This window comes from Dendrobates tinctorius, unplaced genomic scaffold (assembly GCF_039654945.1).
Source record: "Dendrobates tinctorius isolate UK_male_01 unplaced genomic scaffold, ASM3965494v1 ptg000164l, whole genome shotgun sequence".
NCBI classification, from domain to species: Eukaryota; Metazoa; Chordata; class Amphibia; order Anura; family Dendrobatidae; genus Dendrobates; species Dendrobates tinctorius.
This window is the reverse complement of record NW_027361831.1, coordinates 6,998,634-7,022,683: the sequence shown is the minus strand read 5'-3', so window position 1 is coordinate 7,022,683 and position 24,050 is coordinate 6,998,634. Positions and strand designations below refer to the sequence as shown.

Here is a 24,050-nt window from a genome sequence, read left to right as displayed (position 1 = left end):
TAGTAATTAAGCTCAAAGAGTGAGTATTATCCTGTGCCCAAAGATGAAGAATACTTTTGCATGTGGCTGCCGCCCAGATGAATAAAATGCGGCGCTGCTGAACAGAAAGCCTCACCAACTGATCTTGTAGGAGAATGCTGAATATGACCCACTCTGGAGAAAGAGAAATAGATACACTAAAGGTATTGTGAGATGTTGCAAGAGTGTATCCCAAACTTCCTGTATTTTTGGACAGTCCCAGAGACCATGAAAAATATCAGCTGGAGAATGTAAGTATTTAGGGCAGGGAAAATCACCTGAGTGGAACATTTTAGATTAAACCCCTGGGGAGATATATGCTCTATGGAATATATGAAAGTCATGGTTGTGTAACTATCATATGGTAACAGAGTTAATACGTAATGTGGCTTTCAAGGGGTCTTTTACCTGACAGTCGGTTAGTTGAGATATCCATCTCCTCGGGCCCGTTGATGAGTCTGACCACTGTATGGAAGGTTTCAGTGTCTTGTATATAAAACTCAAAGAATAATTCCCAGCGTGAACTTTAATGGAGATTAAATTTATGCGGGCGAAAGCGGGTAATATGGTCTAATACCTTTCTGCGCTTTACTGGTGAATTCAGACCAGCCACATTCCAGGATAAAAGTTTGAGAGAGTCTATATTAATATGAGAAGCTATATCATCGAAGGTAGCCATGTTAGCCTAGCCCACATGGAGGCCAAAAATTAGAAATAGTAAAAAAAGGACTAATGGGCAAAGGTCCCTCCACGAAAGCAAACCTTAACACCCAAATTAACCAAAAAGACTGAGTGCAGAGTGTACCCAAGGAAGGGGAACCCACCTTATACAGCCATTTTTAAAGCTTTGGGACTCCAGCGAACCACAGTCAGAGCAATTATCGACAAATGGAGAAAAGATGGAAGAGTGGTGAACCTTCCCAAGAGTGGCTAGCCGACCAAAATTACCCAAAGGCACAGTGATGACTCATCCAAGAGGTCAAAAAAGACTCCACAACAACATCCAAAGAACTGTAGGCCTCAGTTAAGGTGAGTGTTCATGACTCCACCGTAATAAAGAGATAGTCTGGGGCTGGTTTCAGGACCTGGAAGGCATGCTTTGGTAAATAGAATTATGAATTCTGCAGTCTACCAACAATCCTGAAGGAGAATGTCCCGCCATCTTTTTGTGATCTCAAGATGAAGCGCACATAGGTTATGCAGCAGGACAATGAACCAAAACCCACCAGTAAGGCCTCTTTCACACTTCAGTTTTTTGCATCAGTCAAGATCCGCCAAAAGGATGGATGGCGGATCCGTTTTAGTACTGATGACAACGGATGGCACCCGTCCGTTTTTTTGACGGATCCGACAAATGAAGAATTTTAAAGGAATCGCAGCCTGGAAAAGGGGAGAGAGAGAGAGAGATAATTTTTTTTGGCCGGCACCCAGAAAGAATTTCGGGTTAAATGAGTGTCTGGAGGATCCGCCACAGAAAAAAACGTTGCAAGCTCCGTTTTGAAATCTTTGAGGATGGTGACGCACAGGAACTTTCGGCGGATCCGCAAAAAAAACGGATGCAACGGACGGCAATCCGTCACAATCCGCCAATAATGGAAGTCAATGGGGGAAAAAAACGGATCCTCAAAAGAAAATTGCGGATCCGTTTTTTTTCAAAACCTGGCGGATTGTGACTGATTGTAAAAAACTGAAGTGTGAAAGAGGCCTAAGTCCACCTCTGAATGGGTTAAGAAAAACAAAATTAAGATTTTGGAATGGCCTAGTCAAAGTCCTGACCTTAATCCGATTGAGATGCTGTGGCATGACCTTAAAAAGGTGATTCATGCTCGGAAACCCTCCAATGTGGCTGAATTACAACAATTTTGCAAAATGATAGGGCCAAATTTCCTCCAGAGCGTTGTAAAAGACTGAAAACCAGTTATCACAAATGCTTACTTGCAGTTGTTGCTGCTAAGGGTGGCCTAACCAGTGATTAGGTTTAGGGAGCAATCACTTTTTCACACAAGGCCCTGTAGGTTTGGATTTTTGCTCTAATAATAATAATAATAATAACCTTAATTTAAAAACAGGATTTTGTGTTTGCGTGTGGTATCTTTGTCTAATATTTAACTTTGTTTTGTTATCTGAAACATTTAAGTGACAAACATGCAAAAGAATAGGAAATCAGGAAGGGGGCAAACACTTTCACAATACTGTAAATAAAGATAAAAATGTGTAAAATAATCAATGCACATAAAAGATTGCATTTTATTTGCTTATTAGATTAAATATATTACTAACTGAATAATTCCGCTGTCCTACTCAACATGGTCACCGCGTGGCTTCTCCTTTTGTCACGTCACATCTCCTTATTCTGTCTCCGGTTATCGATCCGGCCTTTTACCCTCTCTGTTTGACGTCTCCATCCCTTACTTCAGCTTTGTACTGTGACCCATTGTGGTGCTAATAAAAATATGGATATCTTATAGCCTACATATTGTAATATATTGATTAGTCCATATTGAAATTAACCTGTAATGTCAGCATTAGAAGGCCCCATATCCAGTACCAGAGTTCATGAGGTCAGACCTGCAATGGCTATTGAAATGCAGCCTGTGTGTTGAGTATACTGAAAGACAATGCTTGTTGAAACAGTATGTTTAATCTGGATTACTGGAAAGGATTAACCTTTGTGTACGCTGTTGACTTACTTGAATTTCAAGAGTAGTGAATGGTGCGAGTATATTGACAAAGTATTACCTGATATTTGTGTCATATGGGGGTTAAAAGTGGACTAGGCATATAGACAATTGCAGATTCTTTTACATAAAGCTATGGAAATATAGTTGGGGAAGCCTGATGTAAAACCAGAAACATAGTTGGCGATCTGAAATCATTATAGTAAATTCAATCTTAGAGATCTCTTTAACCGTAGTCTGAAATATATATATTTTGTGCTAGGGCTCTAGTCATAGAAAGTTGTTGGAAACTTTGTTCTTATCATATGTAAATATCAGGGCAAGAGTAAATAGTCCGAAGAGGCAAGTCTTGTTTGATGTTATTTATTCATGATAGGTGGCCACTGTCATGTGATTGGAACATCAAACAACTAACTTGTGTATTTTCATGTTTACCCAATATTATATTGAGTAAGCCTTTGTTTAAAGCATATAAAAGCTGGGAGGCAGCCAGAAGAGACAGGAGCTTGTGGACCTGTGTGAGAGGACGCTCTCCACAGTGTGGGTCCTAGGGCGCATTTCTGTGTTCGCTGACCACTCCTCCAGCTGCAGTATTTTCCGGACAGACGTAATGCCCCTAGTGAAGATTCTTTTCTTCTTTCTGATGTAAGTATATGTACCAAAACCTTTGTAATTTGAATATATAAGTATACGCAATATCATACTATTTTCTATTTCGATATCATTGTCATACATTCCATTGATTTGGTGTTTTTGTCACTTGGATTGATCATTGTATAATAAAATTGTGTTATATCCAAGTGGTGCCTTCTTTAAAGACGTATCCGAACCTTATTGCTAAACAGTTGGCAATACACCCATGATGCCTGCCCTGACCTCAGACTGTCTGACTATGCTTCTGTCTTGCCTTCCTGTACCTCATACCTGTGCTTCTGATCCTTTGGTCAGCTGTGTAGTCCAAGGAACTGCCCTGGAGTGGTACCTGGTGTCTACCGGCAGCCCAAGCAATGCTCAACAATAGAGGTTCTATGAAGTCCCATTAGACATTTAGTCATGCCCCTCGATTCTAAGCCTGGCCTGTTGGAGCAGCGTGTCCACACGCACCTGCATTACAGATGCTATAGATGCACTTTACCATAACACACACCCAGGTTTAGACAGTAAAAAAAATGTTTTTCCTATTTTACACTAATTAAATCTTCCCAGGTGGTGTAAAGTAGAGTGGTCAATATGACTAAAGCCCCCTTCACACAGCGAGATAGCTAGCGATATCGCTAAAGCGTCACCGATTTTGTGATGCAACAGCGATATCGGTAGCGATCTCGCTACATGTGACACTTACCTCCAACCCGGCTCCCCGCTGGATATCGCTGATTGCTCGAGAACCGGATGGTCCATTTCTCGTCGTCGGCTTCCTGCTGGCACCGACGAGCGACTCCATGGACGAGGGCAGAAGTCGCCACCCTCGCTGCGTGTGACAGGTAAGTGACGACCACCGACCGCTGCTGCATCGCTGGTGAGATCTGCCTGTTTGGCAGCTCACTAGCGACCATTTAGCGATGCACCAGCGATCCTGACCGGGTCGTATCACTGTCGGGATCGCTGGTGCATCGCTAAATGTAACGGGACCTTAATTGTAATGAACTTGAAAGGAGGTGGCAGGTACCCTCAGTTGCCTCCTCTCTCCTACACACTGAGCCCATGCGGCATCCCAATGATTCCCTCATGTTATTGTGTAATGTATCATTATGTCTAAAGTGTAATTTGCTGTGTAAGCCATGTAACTGCATGTGTATATAATTAGTTCAGGGATAGAATGAGTTAAAAAGGGGGCCGGTCCAACAGACTGACAGGGAAGGGATTTTGGGCAGTGTGGACGGGCCCAAGTGTTGTGGGACTGTCCCCAGAAGGACTTTTATGGCTTCCAAACCTGAAAGGAAGCTATTGTAGCTGTGCAGTCTCAGGAAGTTGCAGGGACAGAGCAGGAAGCATTGTGTGGTTGCAGCAAAGTTTTCCAGTTGGAACAGAACTGTGGCCTGTGGTGTTTTCCTGAGTGCTCATCCCCAGTGGCTGAAGTGAGCGTGATATGAAGGTAACTGACTGTACCGCAGGACTGGGCCTTCACTTGTCTGTTTGTGCGCAAGGGCCCAGGGTGTTCACTGACTGTTGTTTGCTGGACGGACAAGTGGGAGGAGTGGCGCTCTTTCCAAAAGCCAGAAAAGCAGGCTTTGGAGGATGAAGAGATCGAGGGACTGGCGGAGCCCGAACCGGGACCGTAAAAGGCCAGGAAGACCTTGGAGGCTGTTCTGAGAGGGGTCGTCGTGACCGTGGTTACCGGCTCCAGTGGCCGCTCAAGAAGATAGTCATCGGGTAGAGCCGTGGTGAGTAGGGAACCCGCGTCCGACCAGACGGCTGCATCAGCTCCTACTCCCTCACCCCCTTTGGTCCCATCGTCAACGACTCTCGCTGCCTCTTTCGGCGCATGTCTAAGGGGAACCCAGGGTGCGCTCTCCCGAGGAGGCCCGGTGGATTCGAAGACTAATCATTGAAAAGAAGCGGCTAAAACGCTGCATTGTGAAAGAGTTGCAGTGCCCCGGCGGCGGAGCTATTGCTGGACGGGTGAGCAGCAGCGTTATCCGGCACCTTGACTCCACGAGGGGTTACAAATTTATTCTGGAGACCAGCACTGGAGATAAAGTCTATGTGAACGCCAGATCCATTGCTTTTAAAAGTCCCCTTCAGATATGGGACTGTGTCACCTTTGTGAAGGAGCAGGAGCTACGAGGGTCATGTGCGGTGGCTGTAAAGATAGACTCCAGTCAGGAGGAAAGACAACTGCGAGAGGCCCAGTGTTGTGAGCGGCCAACAGAAAACGTCACAGCTCCTGCAGCCAGGCAGGAGGAAGCGGCATCTGCACAGAGTGTGGCGGCGGCACGTGATTCACTGGAGCAGGCAGCTATGGGGCCACCGCTGGAGGGGGTGCGGAGCAGAAGAAATAGCGGAGACTCCTCCAGTGGATCCTCGACCCATACATACATTGTTGTACAGGGTCCAAATGTGGCTCACTATTCTAATCAACGGCCGTGTATTGACTGATGCGGTCCCTTTAAGAAAAGTTGTGCCGGATGCACTGAGGTAAAAGCATGTGAATGAACAGACTGTTCAGCGTCTCTCAAGGACAAGGAGCCCTGTACGGCACCAGGACTAGGCGTCAGTGTTGACCATCTTGGTCACAGTTGAAAGACTGTTTTCCCCCTCCTCCAAGTTTCTTTGCGCTTGCGCACGGTTGCGCATCCCCTGCTGGATTACGCGGCTGAAACCCTACGAGGGTTAGTTGCTATGAAATGTGCGTGTGCCATGCCCTCAGCCGCAGGTCCGGTCTCCGCTGCACAGGGAGACCGGCGCCTATCTTGCAGCTCCACTGGTACTACTCACCCTGTCCGTGGCACCAGACGATCAGCGGCTCCTTTCTCTGCTAAGAATCTGCATCCTCTTGGCAGGTCTCCTGGTAATGCTCTTAGGAGGTTCGCCCCGCTTCCTGCACATACTTAACAACCCTCCGTCAGGCGCAATAGATCTGACAGGCACACAGTAATTAGTTTCACTTCTCTCTCCTTGCCCACTTATCAGAAAACCCCACCACTCCTAGTTATCTCCTGACTCTACAGGCTCTGTGAAACCTGATATCACAGTGACTCAGCAGACCTTCTAGTGAGCAGATATCAACACTTTGGCTTCTCAGGCACATTGCGCCTGATTTCAACACAAATTGAAAGGTTAGTATTTTCTTTTTTTATTCATCACGATTGTGTATTTAGCTTGTTTTATGAAGGATTAATGCTAAGTTAGTGTACATAAGTACTGTATTCTTAGACAAAAGGAGGGTGGCTTCTAAGGCACATTGCGCCCTAACACATACTCTTTCTCTCTTGCTTCAGATTTTCTGCTGCAATGGCCAGAAAACAGTATGATTCATCTAAACCCCTTCATTTAGAAGAAATGAAGATTTTTTTGTTAGAAGATGAGGAAGAACCAGCAGTAACTGAGGATTTAGAGGAATCTAGTGACATTTCATCTGAAGATGAGGTAGCAGAATGTAACACTGATTCTGGAACAGAGCAGGATGGTGATGACACTGATACAGAGGAAACAGACACAGATCTAGCTTATTATTTGGGCAAAGATAAAAATACAAAGGACGTCCCAAGGACGTTCCAGAACAAACACCGACTCTACCACCTTCTAAAAGACGCAGTTGTACTACCTGCTCATTTGTATCTGGTTTCAGAAGGCTTTCTAAATATGACTGCAAAATATGTAAAGAATCAATCTGCCTTTCCCATGCAACTTTCGTCTGCCAGCCTTGCTTTTCTAAGTGTACCTGTGCTGCTTCTGCTGCAATTGAAACCACTGAAGATGAGTAGAAAATAATTAAGTAACATCTAAGTGCAATATCCTTTAAGTTTTTTTCCATAATTTTATATTTAAGCAATAGTTAAGTAAAGATAACTGGAGCCTATTTGGCGGTACTACCGAAAAGTGGTACTTTTAGTTTTAATAAGTTTATGGTTAAAAAATGTTTTTTTTTGCATCTGATTTGGTGTAATCTCTTTTAATACATTCCTATGAAGGTCACTGACTACTTCTATAGTCCTGAAATTGAAATATGTAGCTACTATAGGTGGTTTTCTGACCTGTGCTTGTCAGGCACATTGCGCATGAACTGAGGAGAATCTATATTGCGCCTGACGGAGGGTTAAAACAGCAGGCCACCTGTTCTTTATTAGGGCTCTCTGTGCGGTGATGTCCTGTGCATAAAAGGCATCCTCCCCTTGAGGGAGGTGCCTGAACGTGTTCATTGTGTGGGATCTCTGCCTCACACTCCGGTCACAGTCTGCTGTGCTCTGCGTTCTGAAGGCTGTTTGCATTATTCTAATACCTCTGTCTCCTCAGAATCCTCTGCTGGCAGTTACCTTTCCTGGATCCTTCTGGACACTCCGGTTTCTACCCCAGACTGACCAAGGCTCTCCTCTCGAAACCATCAAGATATCACTGCCAGCTAGATCAGCCTTTCTGAGATTACATAGAACTTCCGGGATTCTAGCCACCTCCTCTATACGGTCTACATGGGTCGTCCCTCTGGTCCGGGTATCGCGGCATTAAGGTCACCTGGTATTGCGACGGGGGGAATCCCTGTATAGGGGTACACCTTGCCTGGTGCTCCACTATGTGGTTCTGTGTCGAGGTCCAGATGGTTCTTCCTTCAGGCACCTTTTCCGTTTGTTTGCTTCCTTTAATAAACATCCTTGGCTTTTTGAACCTCATTCTCCTCTCTTGTGTATCGGGTATACAGCTACCAATGCACCATCAGTGGTCTAGTGAGTCCACTATACATCTTCACGCCCTGTGGGCGTAACAGTTTGCTAAGGCCATGGACTCTGCTGATACCCGATACTGTGCCCAGAGAGAGCTGGCTGCGTTTCGACAGTCAGGATCAGCTAGTGGCCTTTATGCAAACCTTGGATACCCACCTGTCTACAGGCTGCCGAGCCCACCAACGCGACCCAGCTAGCAGACCTCCATCTGGAACTCAATCACCAACTAGAGATGCAGACCCACCTGTTGGACTACATGACCTCCGTGGAGGACCAGTTAACTAAAGTACTGCTGGTTGCTGCTTCCCCAGTCCTTCAGCCTCCAGTACTGCATCCGATGGTTGTGCCCACTACAGGACCCAGTCCTCGTCTCTGCAAGACTCCTCGTTACGATGATGACCCCAAGTTGTGCAGAGGATTTCTCAACCAATACTTGTTGCATTTTAGTTTTTTGCCTCAGCATTATCCGACTGACATGGCCAAGGTGGCTTTTCTTGCCTCTCATCTGGAGGGAGAGGCTTTAACCTCGTTCAGCCCCCTAATGGAGCGGAATGATCCCATGGAGCTTGATAGCGTTAAGGGGAAGAGGAATAGGCAGGAGAAAATGTCTGCTAGGAATCCACATCGTTATGGCAGACACTCTGCTACCAGTCTATGCAGTGGAACGGAGAGGCTGGAGAAACTTTCGCCACTTCATCCAGCCAGCAGTGGCCAGGCGGTTCGTGATCCCTATCACTCCTCTGCAGCAGTCCCGCTGCATTATCTCTGTAGATGGAAGACCCCTGAAATATCCCATTCTTTGTATCACCGAAGAGGTGGAGCTTCAAATCTGAGCACTCCACAAGGAGAGAATTGCCTTCTTTGTGTAACAGAATCTTTCTCCACTGTTTCTACTAGGTATTCCGTGGCTGTGCCACCATGAACCTGTCCTGGATTGGCAGTCTGGAGATGTCCTTCGATGGGGTAAGTCCTGTCACCATCACTGCCTCATACCCATACGGCCTGGTTCAACCTTGTGTCCTCCTGCAGCCTTACCCAGGTTACCCGCTGCCTACTGGTCCTTCGCAGATGTATTCGACAAGAAAGAGGCCGAAACTCTTCCCCCTCACAGGCCTTAAAATTGTCCCATCGACCTAATCCCTGGATCTACTCCGCCTCGAGGTAGGATCTACCCTCCTTCTCCCACTGAGACTCAAGCCATGTCTGTTTACATCAAGGAGAATTGGGCTCGAGGGTTTATCCAGAGGTCCTCCTCTCCGGCTGGAGCTGGGTTCTTCTTCGTCAAGAAGATGGGTCTCTTCGTCCGTGTATAGACTACCGTGGTCTCAATCTTATAACTGTAAAGAACAGAGGTTCCATGATTTTTAACAAATTGGAACTCTGTGGGGCTTATAACCTCATCAGGATACGATCTGGGGATGAGTGGAAAACCACCTTCAACACGCGAGATGGTCACTATGAATATCGGGTGATGCCCTTTGGGTTAAGCAATGCGCCCGCCGTATTCCAGGAGTTTGTCAATGACGTATTCCGTGACCTGCTCTATGTTTGTGCATCTGGACGACATTCTGGTATTTTCTCCCGACTTACCAACTCACAGGAGGAATTTTCGTCTCGTCCTTCAACAACTGAGAATCGTCTCTACGCGATGTTTGAGAAATGTCTGTTTGAACAGAGATCTTTACCCTTTCTTGGCTTTATAATTTCTGATACAGGTCTCAAGATGGATCCAGAGAAGGTCTCCACCGTGCTTAAGTGGCCCCGGCCTGAGGGAATCAAGGCCATACAGCGGTTCCTGGGATTCGCCAACTACTATCGGCAATTCAATCCTCACGTCTCCTCCATGGTAACACCACTCACCGCCTTGACTTGTAAAGGTGCCAAACCAAAGGATTGTACTCCTGAGGCCGAGTCAGCTTTTACCTCCCTTAAACAAGCCTTCTCTACCGCCCCTGCTCTTCACAGACCAATGATCAACAAGCAGTTTTTCCTTGAAGTGGACACTTCATCATCCGAAGCCAGCGCAGTCCTCACACAGAAACTGTCTACCGGTAAGATGGTGACCTGTGGTTTCTTTTCCAAGGCATTCTCACCCTGCGAGCGTAACTACTCAATTGGGGATAGAGAGTTACTGGCAATTAAGTTAGCCTTAGAGGAATGGCGATATTTGGTTGAAGGTGCAGTTCATCCAGTCATTTACACAGATCATAAGAACCTGTCCTACCTCCAGTCAGCTAAAAGACTCAACCCTTGCCAAACTCATTTGTCTTTATTTTTTGCTTGGTTCAATTTCTCTCTCCATTTCCGTCCTGCAGAGAAGAATATCAAAGCCGATGCATTTTCCAGGTCCTTCTTGTCAAAAGACCTTGAAGAGGAGCCTCAGCATATCACTGAACCGTCCAAGATGATCACGGTGGCTCCAGTCAGGCAGTCGCAGATCCCTCCCGGTAAGACTCTTGTAACTGAAAGAGACAAGAAGCAAGTTCTACGCTTGGGTCATTCTTCTAAGGTCATTCTTCATTTGAGTCCAGCTGTGTTTAGTTAAACTGATAGGACTTGATTTGTAAGGGAACACACCTGTCTATATAAGACCTCACAGCTCACAGTGCATGTCAGATCAAATGAGAATCATGAAGTCAAGGGAACTGGCCAAGGAGCTCAGATACAGAATTTTGGCACAGCACAGATTTGGCCAAGGTTACAAAAGAATTTCTGCAGTACTCAAGGTTCCTAAGAGCACAGTGGCCTCCATAATCCTTAAATGGAAGACGTTTGGGACCACCAGAAGTCTTCCTAGACCTGGCCATCCAACCAAACTGAGAAATCATGGAAGAGCCTTGGTGAGAGAGGTAAAGAACCCCAAGATCAATGTGGCTGTGCTCCACAGATGCAGTAGGGAGATGGGAGAAAGTTCCACAAAGTCAACTATCACTGCAGCCCTCCACCAGTTGGGCCTTTATGGCAGAGTGGCCCGACAGAAGCGTCTCCTCAGTGCAAGACATATGAAAGCCCACATAGAGTTTGCTAAAATAACACATGAAAGACTCCCAGACTATGAGAAAAAAGATTCGGTGGTCTGTTGAGACGAAGATAGAACTTTTTGGTGATAATATGTGAGGAGAAATCCAGACACTGCTTATCACCTGCCCAATACAATCCCAACAGTGAAACATGGGGGTGGCAGCACCATGCTATGGGGGTGTTTTTCAGCTGCAGTGACAGGACGACTGGTTGCAATTGAAGGAAACATGAATGCGGCCAAGTACAGAGATATCCTGGATGAAAACCTCTTCCAGAGTGCTCTGGACCTCAGACCTGGCCGAAGGTTTACCTTCCAACAAGTAAATGACTCTAAGCACACAGCTAAAATAACAAAGGAATCATAGAATCCTAGAGATGCAAGGGACCTCCAGGGCCATCTGGTCCAACCCCCTGCTCAAAGCAGGATTCACTAAATCATCCCAGACAGATGTCTGTCCAGCCTCTGTTTGAAGACTTCTATTGAAGGAGAGCTCACCACCTCCCGTGGCAGCCTGTTCCACTCATTGATCACTAACTGTCTAAAAGTTTTTTCTAATATCTAATCTGTGTCTCCTCCCATTCAGTTTCATCCCATTGCTTCTAGTCTTTCCTTGTGCAAATGAGAATAAAGATGATCCTTCTACAATGTGACAGCCCTTGAGATATTTGTACAAGGATAGCTATTAAGTCTCCTCTCAGTCTTCTCTTTTGCAAGCTAAACATTCCCAAATCCTGCAACCATTCCTCATAAGACAGGGTTTGCAGAGCAGTCACCATTGATGAGAAAAAAAATGAACTTTTTTTTAATTTACTAAATGGCTGCAGTGAAACAAAGAGTGAAAAATTTAATGAGGTCTGAATAATTTCCATAACCACTGTATTTTAACCTTGAACTTTAGCCATTTTAACCCTGTACTGTCCCCCCGTAAAAAGCAGCACACCAATGTGTTAATGGACCAGTAATCTAGAAAAAAGAGGGAGGGTGAGAAGCTGTGCAGGAGTACCCGAAGAACGAGCCAGGTCAGGACTATGTGGACTTGTGTTATGTGGCCATTGGGCCAGTATGTTTGAATGGGTCCCAGGAGCCAAGCAACCGGGGTCAGTCGGACCAGCTTTAAGAGGAACTGGAACTCTTTTGTTTCTAGGGTTTCAACTTAGCAGAGGTCACGTTTGACCCATCAGTGGCATCAAAGACTGTGTATGTTTAATAACCAGGTTCCACGCATCATGGTTCCACATGCTTTATGCATCTATTAGCCCTCTGTGTTTGGACCAGTCATAATGTTAAGTGTGTAACAGTACAGACAATCAGGGTAATTGTTACCACCCACCTTTCGTGTCTCCCCTTTTCCTCATAGATTGTAAGCTTGTGAGCAGGGCCCTCATTCCTCTTGGTATTTGTTATGATCTATGTGATTATTATTATGCTGTAATGTCTATCGTCTGTACAAGTCCCCTCTGAAATGTAAAGTGCTGCAGAATATGTCGGCGCTATAGAAATAAAATGTATTATTATTATTACTGTTATGTTTACAGATGCCATCATGGTCAGGGACAACCATATTTTAGGAGGGAGGAGTGTAAAGAGGTGACGGAGACCCCCAATTGCCTCCTCTCCTGCACACTGAGCCCATGCGGCACCCCAATGGTTCCCTCATGTTTTTGTGTAATGTATAACGTCTAAAGTGTAGTGTGCTGTGCATGCCATGTAACTGCACGTGTATATAGTTAGTTCAGGGATAGAAGGAGTTAAAAAGGGGCCAGTCCAACAGGGAAGGGATTTCCTGTTCCTGCAGCAGAGCCCGGGCAGGCTTGCTGAAAGCAGGACGCTCTACACAGCCATGAACAGAAATTACCCCAGTCAGGGATTACAAGCTGCCATGGTCTGTTGGGCAGTGTAGACGGGCCCTGGTGTTGTGAAACTGTCCCCAGAAGGACTTTTGTGACTTCCAAACCTGGAAGGGAGCTATTGTAGCTGTGCAGTCTCAGGAAGTTGCAGGGACAGAGCAAGAAGCATTATGTTTACGATAAAGTTTTCCCGTTGGAACAGAACTGTGACCTGTGGTGTTTTCCTGAGTGCTCATCCCCAGCGGCTGAAGTGAGTGTGATATGAAGGTGACTGACTGTACCGCAGGACTGGGACTTCACTTGTCTGTTTGTGTTTAAGTGGCCGGGGTGTTCACTGACTGTTGTTTGCTGGACTCGGCCATGACTACCACCCCGAACCCCCTTGTTACCCACTAGAATGGAATAGTGAAGTAATAAACCTACTGTTAGTCTTTCTCTGCACCATGTGTTATATTTACTAATAGTGTCACAGCACCAACATTAATAAAGCACTTTGCAGTTCACATGTATACACACAACACTGTTGGACAGTGCATGCACATTCAGCTCTGCTGCATCTGAATATTTACATACACACAGCTCTGCTACATCTGCACATTTACATAAACACAGCTCTGCTACATATGGACATTTAAACTGTCTCAGTGTTCTCCATTACTGGAAGCTGCCTCCAGACTGTAAGAGACATTCAATTGTTATCAAGACTTTTCATGTTAAAAGTGCATCTAATAGTCCATAGAAATACAGTAAGTTCTAAAGTAAATTCCCTTCTCATTTAATTATACGACTGTCTGTTATTTGGTGTAAGGTGGCTGTAAGGCTATGTGCCCGCGTAGCAATTTTTAAGTATTTTTGCCGCGATTTTCGCGCGAAAACGTTTAAAAATCGTGTACAGAACGCCCCCCATGCATTCCTATGGCATTCCGCACATGCTGTGCTAATGCTGCGTTTTTTTCCGCGGCGGAATCGCATCGCGGAAAAAAATCACAGCATGCTCATTCTTTTGTGCGGAATCGCAAAGAATTGCCGCGATTTCGCACCCATAGGAATGCATGAGAATCGCTTACTTCCCGCATGTGGCTATGCCCACCATGTGGGAAGTTAAGCGTCTCATGTGCGGTTGGTACTCACGGTGTGGAGGAGAGGAGACTGTCCTCCAGGCCCTGGGTACCATACCCCTGTAAAAAAAATAAAAAAAATCGGGGTATATTTACCTTCCGGCATCCCGCGTTGCATTCCCGGCCTAAGCGTTCCCAGTAATGCCTTGCGGCAAGGCCCTGTGATGACGTAGTCTCGCGAGATTGCTATAGCAACGCGAGACTACGTCATCACAGGTCTCGCAAGGCATTACTGGGAACGCTGAGGCCCGGGAATGCAGCGCGGGACGCCGGAAGGTAAATATACCCCGATTTTTTTATTTTTTTTAGCATTTTAACATTCTATCTTTTACTACTGATGCCGCATAGGCGGCCTCAATAGTAAAAACCTGGTCACACTTGTTAAACACTATGTTTGACGAGTGTGACCAACCTGTCAATCAGTTTCCAAGCGATGCTTCAAATCGCTTTGAAAGTGCTTGAATATCGCACGCGAAAATCCCGGCAAAATCGCGATCATAATCGCGGTGAAATCGTGCGGGAAAAAACGCGCGATTTCTGGGAAGGAGTCCGGTTTTTAGTGTCCGGAATAAACGACACGACAGGATGAATATGAGCAGCTGCTCACCACATCTCCACCCCTGCGTGTGGTTCACTGGGTAAAATGAGACCTGTTTTGTCTCACAGATGGGTCGTGTATATGGAAGTGTGTAGATCTCCTGGATTGAGTGCTTTTGCAAAAGGACCAAAAAGTTAAGTGGAGTAACCAGCACTACTGTATGGACTTGTTGCATTATGTTTTATTGTATGCTGGAAAAAGGCTTTGAGTTTCCTGTGGTGCGGTTTATGAGGACGGAAATAAACCAGCCAGACTTTAAATAAAACCGGTTCCTGTTATATCCCAGGTGAGCAGCATTGCTACAATGTTTTTTTGTACAATTTGTCAATAACACATATAGTTTCTCCCTGTGGTTATTATTTTTGATGGTCAACAAAATATAATTTCCACCAATTCATTTTTCACATTCTAGGTATGATATCGGATTCTGCCGTGTGGGATTTTAGATGTTCAAGAAGGTGCCATTTTTGAGTAAAACATTTCCCACATTCTGAACAGAAAAAAGGCTTCTCCCCTGTGTGAGTTCTCTGGTGTCTAACAAGATATAATTTAAGCAAAAAACATTTTCCACATTCAGAACAGGAAAAAGGCTTCTCCCCTGTGTGAGTTTTCTGATGTCTAACAAGATATGATTTAAATAAAAAACATTTCCCACATTCTGAACATGAATATGGTTTCTCCCCTGTGTGAATTCTTTGATGTGCAACAAGAAATGATTTACTAGTAAAACATTTCCAACATTCTGAACATGAAAAAGGCTTCTCCCCAGTGTGAGTCTTCTGGTGTCTAACAAAATGTGATTTCAATACAAAACATTTCCCACAGTCTGAACATGAAAAAGGCTTTCCCTCTTTGTGAGTTCTCTGGTGACTAACAAGATATGATCTGTGTCTATAACATTTACCACATTCTGAACACGAAAAAGGCTTCTCCCCCGTGTGAGTTCTATGATGACTAACAAGCCAAGATTTCAGTCTAAAACATTTCCCACATTCTAAACATGAATAAGGCTTCTCTCCTGTGTGAGTTCTCTGGTGTGTAACAAGATATGATCTCTGTCCAAAACATTTCCCACATTCTGAACATGAATGTGTCATCTTTCCGGTGTGAGTTTTCTGGTGAAAAACAAGACAATATTTCTGACTAAAACATTTCCCACATTCGGAACATGAAAAAGGCTTCACCCCTGTGTGAGTTCTTTGATGTCTAACTAGGTGTGGATTATCTACAAAACATTTCCCACATTCTGAACATGAAAAAGGCTTTTCCCCTGTGTGAGTTTTCTGGTGTGTAACAAGATGTGATCTGTGTGCATAACAATTCCCACATTCTGAACATAAATATGGCTTCTCCCCTGTGTGAGTTCTCTGGTGAATAACAAGATAAGATTTATGGGTAAAACATTTCCCACATTCTGAACATAGATGTGGCTTCTCCCCTGTGTGAGTTTTCTGATGTCTAATAAGTTTTGATTTCACTTTAAAACATTGATCACATTCTGAACATGAATATGGCTTCTCCCCAGTATGAATTCTCTCATGAATAACAAGATCTGATTTCTGTTTAAAATTTCTCCCACATGTGGAACAGGAAAATCTCTTCTCTGTGTGAATTTTTTGATGATTAACCAAAGATGTTTCGAGGGGAAAACTATTTCCATATTCTGAATTTGAAATTGTCTTATTTGATTTAATAGCAGTTCTCTTTTTAATGCCTCTTTTCTGACATTTATTTTTCTTAGTAGTCTGTAATGAATCAGAAGATAGGACTTTTTTCAAAGGCTCAGACAACAGATCTTTGATGTGAAGGGATGATGGTGTATCTGGAGTAATGGCATTCACTTCAGTTGTATCCTGTATGATCTCAAGTTCATCTGATTTAAAAACTGAAGAGGTCATTTGTTCCTCTGATCTCCTGGTACAGTCATCTGCCAAGAATACAATCAATTATTATTTTTTCATAAAATATACTTGAAATTCATAATTTTGAATATTTCTACTCAAAACATCCATAAAAAGGTGTCTAAAAATAACAGTCTAATAGAAGACCTCATAGCATGAGCCAGTGGAACATGGTATTCAACTGTTTGTTCATTCTGCCTCCCAAATATTGGAATAAAAAGCCACCAAAAAAGTTAGGTAGGTGAAAATAATACTTATAAAATGTTTTACTCGTTCTGAAAAACACAAGCCACCACTCAGGTGTCAAAATAGTCACTACTCCTATAGATTAAATTGCTGATGGTTATAATTTACAAAATGGAGTAACTTTATGGGGTTTTCTACTGTTGTGGTTTCCTGCTATTCTGTAACAGGGCTTCTGCAAATGGTGTGTCACATCTCCTCTGGGATCTGCTCCTGTGTTGTCCGCTATCACCAGTGACTGCTATCATTCATTCTGCCGGCGCTTGTGATGGAGGTGACACTGGAACCAGAAGCTCTGAGAAGGGCAGCTCTTTTCAACCCCTAAGAAATAGATGGCCGGGACCAGTAGAACCATCCAGTCTGGACTATGGGTGTATGGGCAAGTTCAGGTGGAGTAATAAACTCTCCACTTCAGCCAAATTGTCAAGCAACACACTTTACTAAAGCTCCAAGCACATTGTTGGAAGATGCCACCAGATACAGCCTTGTTCTCCTCAGGTTCAATTCTGTGTGCTCAGCTCCCAGCTTCTGCATTTGACCCTGTTGGGATTCTGGCCTGTTTACCGACTACTCGTGTCTTCTGATTTTGTATTTTCTCTGCAATCCTGGTTCTAAAATCTAGGCCCCCTAAACTAATTTCAAAGACTTGTTGCTAAACTTGTAAGACTTCTATCATCCAAAAAAGAATGTGAAAAAATAAACCAGCATGTTGTAAAAAATGCTGCCGACCTAAAGTAGAAACACTAAATATTATTTATTAACTATTTTGTGTGGTATCACTATCTGATTAAGAAGTATACAAATTTAAAGTTTGAAAATGACAAATCTTTCTAAATTAATTTGCAATTTTCAGATACCGTATATACTCGAGTATAAGCCGAGATTTTCAATCTATTTTTTTGGGCTGAAAGTTCCCCCTCTTGGCTTATACTCGAGTCATATAAGGGTGTCAGCGGGGGAGCGGTGGTGTCAGAGATAATACTCACCCACTCCTGGCGCACGGTCTCTGCAGCCCCTTTTCTCCATGGTCTCGGCGCCCCAGCTCTTCCTGCTTTCAGTGGTCACGTGGTACCGTTCATTAAAGTCATGAATATGCACATATTCATGATTTTAATGAGCGGTACCACGTAACCGCTAAACCAGGAAGAGCTGCAGCGCCAAGACCATGGGAGAAGAGGGGCTGCAGAGACCGTGCTCCAGGGGTGGGTGAGTTTGACGGGGGGGGGGGGGGGGGCATATTCACCTGTCCCTGTTCCACCGCCTTGCGCCGCTCTGTCCTCCGAGTCCTCTGACTGTGACGTTCAGGTCAGGATGCCGGCACCTGGCCTCCAGCGATGAGAGGAGAGTATGTCTTTTTTTTTTTTAATTGCAGCAGCGGCAATATATGGGGGGTATTTATCTATGGAGCATCTTCTTGGGCCACCATTAACCCTTGTGCAGCCTTTTATGGGGTTATTTATCTATGGAGCATCTTCTTGGGCCACCATTAACCCTTGTGCAGCATTTTATGGAGGGTATTTAGCCATGGAGCATCTTCTTGGGCCATCATTAACCCTTGTGCAGCATTTTATGGGGGGTATTTATCCATGGAGCATCTTCTTGGGCCATCATTAACCCTTGTGCAGCATTTTATGGGGGGTATTTATCTATGGAGCATCTTTTTGGACCACCATTAAACCTTGTGCAGCACCACCCTCGGCTTATACTCGAGTCATTAAGTTTTCCCAGTTTTTTTGTGGCAAAATTAGGGGCCTCAGCTTATACTTGAGTATATACGGTATTTTAAAAAATAAATGCAAAATATATTAACACCTTCACCCCTGAGCCCGTTTTCATCTTCATGGCCAGGCCAAATTTTACAATTCTGACCAGTGCCTCTATATGTGGTAATAACCCTGGAACGCTTCAACAGATCCTACTGATCATGAGAATGTTTTTATTGACATGTTGTGCTTCAAGACAGTGGTAAGATTTGTTCGATGTGACTTGCTTTTGTCAAAATATAGTAAATTTGACTACAATTTTGCATTTTTCAAACATTTCATTTTTATGCCCTTAAACCCGAGAGATATGTCACACAGAATAGTTATTAAATAACATTTCCGATGTCTACTTTTCATTAGCACAATTTTTGAAACTTAACTTTTTTTTTGTAAGGAAGTAAGAGGGGATCATATTTGATCAGCAATTTCTCATTTTCCCCCAAAAAAATTACAAAACCATTTTTTTAGGGACCACATCATATTTGAAGTGACTTTGAGGGGCCTATGTGACAGAAAATAACCAAAAGTGACACTATTCTAAAAACTGCACCTCTCAAATTGCTCAAAACCACATTCAAGAAGTGTATTGACCCTTCATGTGCTTTACAGGAATTAAAGCAATGTGAAAGGTAAAAATGAACATTTCAATTTTTTTCCACCAATTTTTGCAGTTTCACAAAGGTAACAGAAGAAAATGGACGTCAGAGATTGTTGCGCAATTTCTCCTGAGTATGCTGAAATCCCATATGTGGGAGGAAACTACAGTTTGGGCGCAGGGTAGGGCTCAGAAATGAAGGAGTGTAGTTTAGAATGGTCTGGGGCATCATTTTACCTTTGGTGAGCCCCTGGTGTGCCTAAACAGTGGAACTTCCCCACAAGTGACATTGAAATTGAGCTATTGTTTTCCTGGTATGCAAGTTAAATAATGTGGTGGCATACGTAAGTTGTGTCGAGTGCATCAGGTTGCCACACGTGAGTTGTGCTGTGCAGAGCCCATCAGGTTGGTATATGTGAGTAGTGTAGAGTGCATCAGGTTGACATACAGTGAAGGAAATAATTACTTGATCGCTTGCTGATTTTGTAAGTTTGCCCACTGACAAAGACATGTACAGTCTATAGTTTTAAGGGTAGGTTATTTTTAACATTGTGAGCTAGAATATCAAAAATCCAGAAAATCACATTGTATAAATTGCATAAATTTATTTGCATTATGCAGTGAGAAATACGTAATACGTATTTGATCCCTCTGGCAAACAAGACTTAAAGGGAATCGGTCACCCCTTTTTTCGAATATGAGCTGCCGGCACCGCCATCAAGGGCTTATCTACAGCATTCTGTAATGCTGTAGATAAGCCCCTGATGTAACCTGAAAGATAAGAAAAAAAGAGATTATACTCACCCCGGCGTCCGGTCCGATGGGTGTCGCGGTCTGGCGCCTCCCATCTTCATACGATGCCGTCCTCTTTTTTCCTTCCTGTCGTGGCTCCTGCGCAGGTGCACTGCTCTGCCCTGTTGATGCTGTAGATAAGCCCCTGATGGCGATGCCAGCAGCTCATAGTCGAAAAAAGGGGTGACAGATTCCCTTTAATACCTGGTGGCAAAACCCTTGATGGCAAGCACAGCAGTCAGACGCTTTTTGTAGTTGATGATGAGGTTTGCCCACATGTCAGGAGGAATTTTTGTCCACTCCTCATTGCAGATCATCTCTAAATCATTAAGATTTTGAGGCTGTCGCTTGGCAACTCAGAGCTTGGTGGCAAAACCCTAAATTCGACCTGGAATAGACAAAGGAAATCTAAATTTTGGTGAAGGGGGGGGGAGTGGATAGTATTTCTCAGAGGCAGAGGGAGGACTGCACTGCGAGGGAGGAATGCAGCATGAGAAACTCAGTGTTACACTGCACAAACCAAATGGGTGTGGGGCAGCAGGAGCTCAGTATGTGTACCTTAGGGCAACAGGAAATACTTCATATTTTTCTGACAGAAGCTCTATGATCTTGTCCCTGACATCCTTATAAAGCTCTTTGGTCTTGCCCATGTTGTAGAGGTTAGAGTCTGACTGATTAAGTCAGTGGACAGGAGTCTTTTATAAAGATGACTAAGTAAGACAGCTGCCTTTAATGCAGGTAACAAGTTGATTAGGAGCGTCTAACTGGTCTGTAGGAGCCATAACGCTTAATGGTTGGTAGGGGATCAAATACTTATTACTCACTGCAAAATGCAAATAAATTTATATCAAATTTATATAATGTGATTTTCTGGATTTTATTTTTGATATTCTATCTCTCAATGTTAAAAATTAACCAACTCTTAAAATTATAGACTGTTCATGTCTTTGTCAGAGGGCAAACTTACAAAATCAGCAAGGGATCAAATACTTATTTCCTTCACTGTACGTGATTGATGTACAGTACACATAAGGTTGTCCTAGTAGTGTAGAGTGCATCAGGTTGGCATACGTAAGTTGTGCAAATCAGAAATAAATTTAGTAGTACATGGATGAGTGGTCGACTCTGAAAGCATTTCATACACAGAAGTTTCTTGGGGCAGGTATCACGCTAACAAATTGAGGCCTTTCATATCCCCTTCTGTAACACACTTTGCACCTTTTTTGCGACCTTCGTCTCTTTGCAGTTTGAGGGACCTCACCAGGGAAATGTTGCCCTGGTACAATACTGGCACCTTCAGTTCCAGACATACTGTGCCCCATCCTTCCTGATTTCCAAATATTAGGGCCTTGATCACAACCTCCTGAAACTGAAGGTACGTACCAGTTTGGCCTGAAAATCATGATATAATAAAAGTGTTTTACAATGCCATCGCTACGATGTGCACGGCCAGCTTCTTGAACCACACCTTAGCTATCTGCATGGCACTGTGGGAAGACTTGATTAGAGAGTTCAACTCCCCCCATGTTCTTGTTGTTCGCCAGACACAGTCTAGTTTGGGGACCAGTGTAGAGAAACCTCGTACAGCGGTGGGGTGTTGCCGTCACCATTTATAATGGTCAAGAAAAAGATATCCCTCTTGTCCTTGTTTTTGACCACCAGCATATTGTCACTGCATTGGGCTCTGCTCCAAGCCTTTCTGAGCAGCTGCCCAATTAGCATCCTAGGGAGTCCTCTCTGATTTTTGCACATAGTATTGGATGCTGCGATATCTCTGGCAGAGAGGGTCTCAGATGAGTGGGATGCTGGTATAAAAGTTATACATAGAGGTGATAAGCTTGATCCAGCAGTAGGTGCACTAATTCCCACACCATTTTCGCACTCACTCCCAGGATGGGAGGGGGTTGAATCTTGGTGTCCTTCCCTCCATAAACCCTTGAGTGTACCCTGAGGTACTCTCACTCAGCTTGTAGACTTTAATTATGTACTTCAAACTTTTACTTTGCAGGTAATGCAGGAATTTGAGCCTCCCCTTGAAATGTATTAGGGACTCATCTACGCAGGTGTTCCATTGGGGAATGTACACCCCAGCATACTTGTTTATGAAGTGATCAATTAGGCTACTTTCACACATCAGTTTTTGTGCATCAGGCGCGATGCGGCGAAAAGTGTAAAAACCGGATCCGGCGCCTGTTGCCACCGGATCCGTTTTTTTCCCCATAGAGTTTCATTATCGCCGCATCGCGCCTGATGCCTATGCGGCGTATCCGGTTTTTGCCAGATCAGGCAAAAACAGCCGGTCCGGCGTCTGGAAAAAACGTTCTCTGCAACGTTTTTTCTCAGCGCCGGACCGGCTTTTTCCACAGCGCATGCCCGGACTCTGTGAATGTTAACCCCACAAGTGCCCGGTGAGAGAGAGAGAGATCTCTGTCACCCAGACACTTATTGCAAAAAAAGGGGGAGACAAAAAAGCGCAATAGGGTCTTATCCACGTTACAAAAGACAGTATATCATGAAATATGCTCACCTGGTTAGGATGAGATAAGAGCGTGTAGGTAGCGGCTGCTGCAGATCCACAGGTCTTCAGTGACCAAAGAAATGATGAATCCAAGGGGAGTTTGTAGCTATATTCCGCGCTGCCGCTTTAGACAAATTCCAGGAGAATGCTGTATGATTGCAGTGGTTTTATTCTACGCGTTTCAGGGGTCTCATGCCCCCTTCATCAGGAAATACCTTGGTGGTATTTCCTGATGAAGGGGGCATGAGACCCCTGAAACGCGTAGAATAAAACCACTGCAATCATACAGCATTCTCCTGGAATTTGTCTAAAGCGGCAGCGCGGAATATAGCTACAAACTCCCCTTGGATTCACCCAGACACTTGTGAGAGATCTCTCTCGCCGGGCACTTGTGGGGTTAACACTCACAGTGTCTGGGTGAGAGAGAGAGATCTCTCTGTGGGGTTAACCCCACAAGTGCCCGGCAAGAGAGAGAGATTCTCTCGCCCGGACACTGAGTGTTAACCCCACATGTCTCTCTCTCTCTCCAACCCCCTCTCCTCTCCCCTCCCCTCTCCTCTCCCCTCCCCTCTCCTCTCCTACCCTCCCCTCACCTCCCTTTCAGCAGCTGTCTCTCTCAGTGGCTGTCTCTGTCCACCTCCTGCTGCGGCTCCTTTAAATCACGTCCGAGCCGTATCAGACGCCGCACACACATCCGGTGTCACGGCTGCAGGCCGGATCCGGCGGCCCGGCTTTTCGCCGCACGCCGCCGGACCCCACACACCGGATGTGTGAAAGTAGCCTAACCGGCCGAAATTTGAAAAGACAGTCAGAGGTGGGGTCATCTTGGGGAGGACATTGTGCATTATCGTTGCAATATAAAAATTTCTGCATGGCCTCAAAAGTGTGTCCGTGGCATAGCCATGCGAAACAGTGGAGTGTTATATGAAATACCAACTCAATATTGCCAAAATTTTGGCTTCTTCACTATCCCCATGCGAAAAACAAGGCTCCACAACCTCATAATTGCTACGGTGTCTACAGGGGTCCAGTTGGCAAATGATGAAGTGGGATTTTGGGATAAAAATTGATGGGAATACAAATTTGTCTGGGACATCATGAGATTTACAAAATCCTCAGTGAAAAAGATTTTGGAAAAGTCAATTTCTCTGAGGCCAGTAGGGTCAAGGAGGTGAGGGTCACAGGGGCTTACTAACAGAGGACGCTGGCTCATTTTCTGTCGTGGGGCGTCTGCGTGGCAGGTCGGTACCACTTGATGAAGAGGAGGAGGAGGAATAGGAAAAATAAACAAAAGTGGCATCCTCTCACTCACTATCAGGAGGCTTATGTCTCCTCAGCTGAATACCGTATTTTGGACAAGCGGAACATTTTTTCAAGTGTGAATACCAAATTTTACTTAATTCAATAGGTAATCCAGCTCAGGCAGTCTGCTAAAAGGTTTCAAATTTTATTAGGAAAACTCTTTAAAATAAGTAATCCATTCAGCATAAAAGTCAGACGCCCACAATGTGAGAAGAGTTCTATGGACAGACGACGGTTCTTAATCCTTGCATACCATCCTGAACAAAAAAAAACAACCTTA

At 44.5% G+C, this 24,050-nt stretch overlaps 1 protein-coding gene across 4 annotated transcripts in view; it reads right to left on the bottom strand.

Moving 5' to 3' along the window:
* Positions 1 to 14,817: 14,817 nt before the first annotated feature.
* LOC141052934 (uncharacterized) overlaps positions 14,818 to 24,050 on the bottom strand; it is a 33,622-nt gene continuing 24,389 nt past the window's right edge. For all 4 annotated transcript variants that reach the window (XM_073550265.1, XM_073550263.1, XM_073550264.1 and 1 more), the window contains one exon: positions 14,818 to 16,583. In XM_073550265.1, coding sequence (XP_073406366.1) covers positions 15,058 to 16,583 — 1,526 coding nt within the window. In that variant the 3' untranslated portion in view covers positions 14,818 to 15,057. The remainder of the gene's footprint in view (positions 16,584 to 24,050) is intronic.